This window comes from Sphaeroforma arctica, assembly GCF_001186125.1.
Source record: "Sphaeroforma arctica JP610 unplaced genomic scaffold supercont1.1856, whole genome shotgun sequence".
Classification (NCBI taxonomy): domain Eukaryota; class Ichthyosporea; order Ichthyophonida; genus Sphaeroforma; species Sphaeroforma arctica.
The window spans coordinates 1-3,546 of record NW_014038702.1 but is presented as its reverse complement, the minus strand read 5'-3'; the positions used below and the strand labels follow the sequence as shown (position 1 = coordinate 3,546).

Genomic DNA, 3,546 nt, shown 5'->3' with positions numbered 1-3,546 from the left:
TGTGTTCGAATTCGAGGCTAATCGTACTTCCAATTTATTTTATTCACTTCATATCTAAATTATTCCTAGAATTATTACTAATTGATCACTTGTTCGTGTTTTCTACTGTACTACTTATAAGGATTATCAGATCCCCATTCACCTGGGAACATCACAGTTTGTTCCTTTCCAGCCCTTGTTGCACCTGCAGGTGTAAGTCTGCCCATATCTTCTTCTGTTGATACACCGCCCGTTCACACACGGATTGTCCTCAACGCACTCGTTGATATCAATCTCACAGTGCTGTCCACGTCGACCCTCGATACACTCCTCGCCCTCGAATAGTTCCATCGATCGGCACTTTCGACCAGTCCATCCAGCGTAGCACTCGCATTTGAAATCACCTCTTTCAGACTTATCATTGACACACTGGCCTCTCCAGCCACAGGGATATCTGTTGCAAGCCCTTCCCACGGCATTTGAATTTTCTGAGCAGGTGGGACCATAGAAACCGGCTCTGCACATGCACACCTTTGTGTAGTCGCGCCAGTTGCGTATGCACCGGCCCCGGTTCTCACAAACAGGACAGTCCATTTCGGCCTCACAGAAGGTGCCGACATACGCAGACGTACACTCACACATTGGCTCTCCAGCATCGTCCAGCACACACTTTCCACCATTCTGACACTCGCCGTAGGTAGCGCACTTATCCACTGGACCCACGCGCGGATCAATCTCGCAGTTGTCGCCCTCAAAGGGTGACTCACACTGACACGTATGGGTGTTGACACCGTCCACACAGGTGCCTCCATTGGCACAGGTTACACCGACACAGTCGTCGATATTAACATCGCACAGATCTCCCGAGTATCCAACCTCACACACACACTGGTACGAGTTCACCTTGTCCTCACATGTGCCGTGTCCACAAACCACGCCAACACATTCGTCGATATCGATCTCACAGTCGGGACCGGTGTATCCGTCCGCACACTCACAAGTGTAGCTGTTGAGGGCATTTGTACATACTCCTTGGTGCAGACACGGGCTAGGGATGCAGTTGTCGATCTCCACCTGACAATCCTTGCCACCATATCCAGGTGCACAATCGCACTCGTAGTCGTTGGGCTTGTCGGTGCATGTAGCTCCGTTCTGGCATCGGTTGAGCGTGACACACTCGTCGATGTCCACCAGACATGTCAGTCCTTCAAACCCAGATTTGCAGATACACATGAACGAGTTGACACCATCAATGCATTGGAACCCGTGTTCACCACATGGCTCGTTGATGCAATCGTCGATGTTCTCTTCGCAGAACTCACCCGTGAAGCCCGATGCTGCGCAGTTGCATGTGAATGAGTCCACACCATCTTCACATGTTGCTCCATTCTGACACAGTTGATGGTCACAGTCGTTGATATTAACCTCGCAGTTGGCACCTGTGTAGCCCGCGATACACACGCACTCGTATGCATTGTCCTTGTCCACGCAGTTAGCACCATTGAGGCAGGGGTTGGGATCACAGTCGTTGATATTATTTTCACACGTTTCTCCGCTGAATCCCGGTGCACACGTACACTCGTAGCCATTAACGAGATCTGTGCAGACTGCTCCGTTAGCGCATGGTGTTAACACGTTACACTCATTAATTTCATCAGCACAATTGGCACCCTCATACCCATCTGCGCACTGACAAACTACATTGTCAGCTGTGCCTATGCAACTCGCGCCGTTACGGCACATGGCCGAGCAGTTGTCGATCTCGCAATTGGTGCCGGTGTATCCTGCGGCACACTCGCACGTCGCCAGATTGACACCCTCCGTACATATACCATTTTGGCAGTATCCTTCCACACAGTCGATGATATCTTCTTCACAGTTTGCACCATTGTAGCCAGTCCCAGTGCAATCGCACAGAAACCCACCCATGTCACCAACGTCAGTACACGCTCCGCCATGCGCACATGGCTCAGCGGCACAGCCCGAGGAAGCAAATTCACAATTCTTACCGAAAAACCCTCCCACACACGCGCACGAGTAGTCATTGACAGCATCTGTGCACGCTGCGTTGTTCTGGCACGGGTTCGCGGAACAATCGTCGATGTTGTTGTCGCAATTCTTACCGTCCCATCCCAGCACACACGCGCATGTGTAATCGTTAATACCATCGGAGCATTGGCCATTCACACAAGGATTATCGAGACACTCATCAATATCGAACTCACAATCGTCCCCTCTGAACCCGGCATCACAAGTGCATGTGTAGGCATTGACACTGCTTGCACAGGTACCGCGCATGTTGCACGACTGGGAATTGCAGTTGTTGATCTCGTTCGAGCAATCTGGACCATCATATCCTGCGACACAAGTGCATGTAAAAGCCTCGACGCCCATGTCAGTGCACGTACCACTGTTTGCGCATGGATTAGGATCACAGTCATTCTTATCATCTTTACATAAATCGCCTTCCCAGCCTGCGTCGCAAGTGCATTCGAAGCCGTTGACCAAATCTACGCAATTTCCGTTAATGCATGGGTCAACCGCGCAGTCATCTATGTTGTTCTCGCAAAATTCACCGTCAAATCCAGGGGCACACACACATTTGTACGAGTTCACATCATCATCACATCTCAGACTATTTGCTGTGCACGCATTATTTTCACATTCATCAATATCCACCTCACAAATATCGCCAGTGTAGCCAGATGGACACGTGCAGACGGTTTCCGATGCACCGGTAGCACCGATGTGCAGCACACTACACGATCCACGTACACAGGGTGAAATCGCACAAGCTTCCTCGCTGGCCATTAGTGAAAGACAAGTATTTTCCTTTTGTTGTTGGCTTACGAGGACCGCAGTACAAGCAGGACCAAACGTGGTGTCTGTTGATAAAACGCTGGGGTACATGACGTACTTTTTGTTTTCTTCCGTAGCCTCAACATGGTTGCAACCCCAGTTGTGCCCCAATTCGTGAGCGATTAACTGAACTCTCGTCACCGCCAATCTAAGACGCGTAAAAAGGAGCTGGGACACTCCAATGTTCCAATCTTGCCAACAAACTGTTCCCAGATATGCAACGCCAACTGTCCCTGAAGACCACGAACGGCCCGTGAATAGCATAGTTAAATCATCATCTCCGTTTCCCGCCCAGGTAGTATAAACCTCATCCAGTAAATCGTAAGGATCTTGCGCTGTGTACTGCGGGGCGTCTGCGGTACGCACTGTAACGCTTTTGATAGTATGGATTATACCGGAAGGAAGATATAACTGGTTAACTGCATTGATATGATCTGCAATATCTAGAATAGCCAAATTTATACTGTCAAACTGCGCGACATACTCGGCATCCAAGTCCACTACAATCTCGGCCACTTTCAGGCCCTGTACAGCTCTACGCTTTCGCCCGAGATGTCCACCCATATGACCGGCATGACCGTGATGTCCAAAATCGGGCGAAACCTCTGGAAGTTCATCGGAGGTTATAAGCAGAGGACTGGTGCTTGTGTATTTGGTACTTGCGCTCTCGGAATCGAGTGATCGTCTGCCGCCTTCTTGTGGTGGAGG

At 50.1% G+C, this 3,546-nt stretch overlaps 1 protein-coding gene across 1 annotated transcript; it reads right to left on the bottom strand.

Moving 5' to 3' along the window:
- Positions 1-22: 22 nt before the first annotated feature.
- Positions 23-3,402, bottom strand: SARC_11747 (hypothetical protein; the record flags this gene model as incomplete). Its single annotated transcript, XM_014294160.1, has 1 exon — positions 23-3,402. One exon carries the CDS (start codon positions 3,400-3,402, stop codon positions 139-141), a length of 3,264 nt encoding a protein of 1,087 aa, XP_014149635.1. The 3' UTR covers positions 23-138.
- Positions 3,403-3,546: the final 144 nt, after the last annotated feature.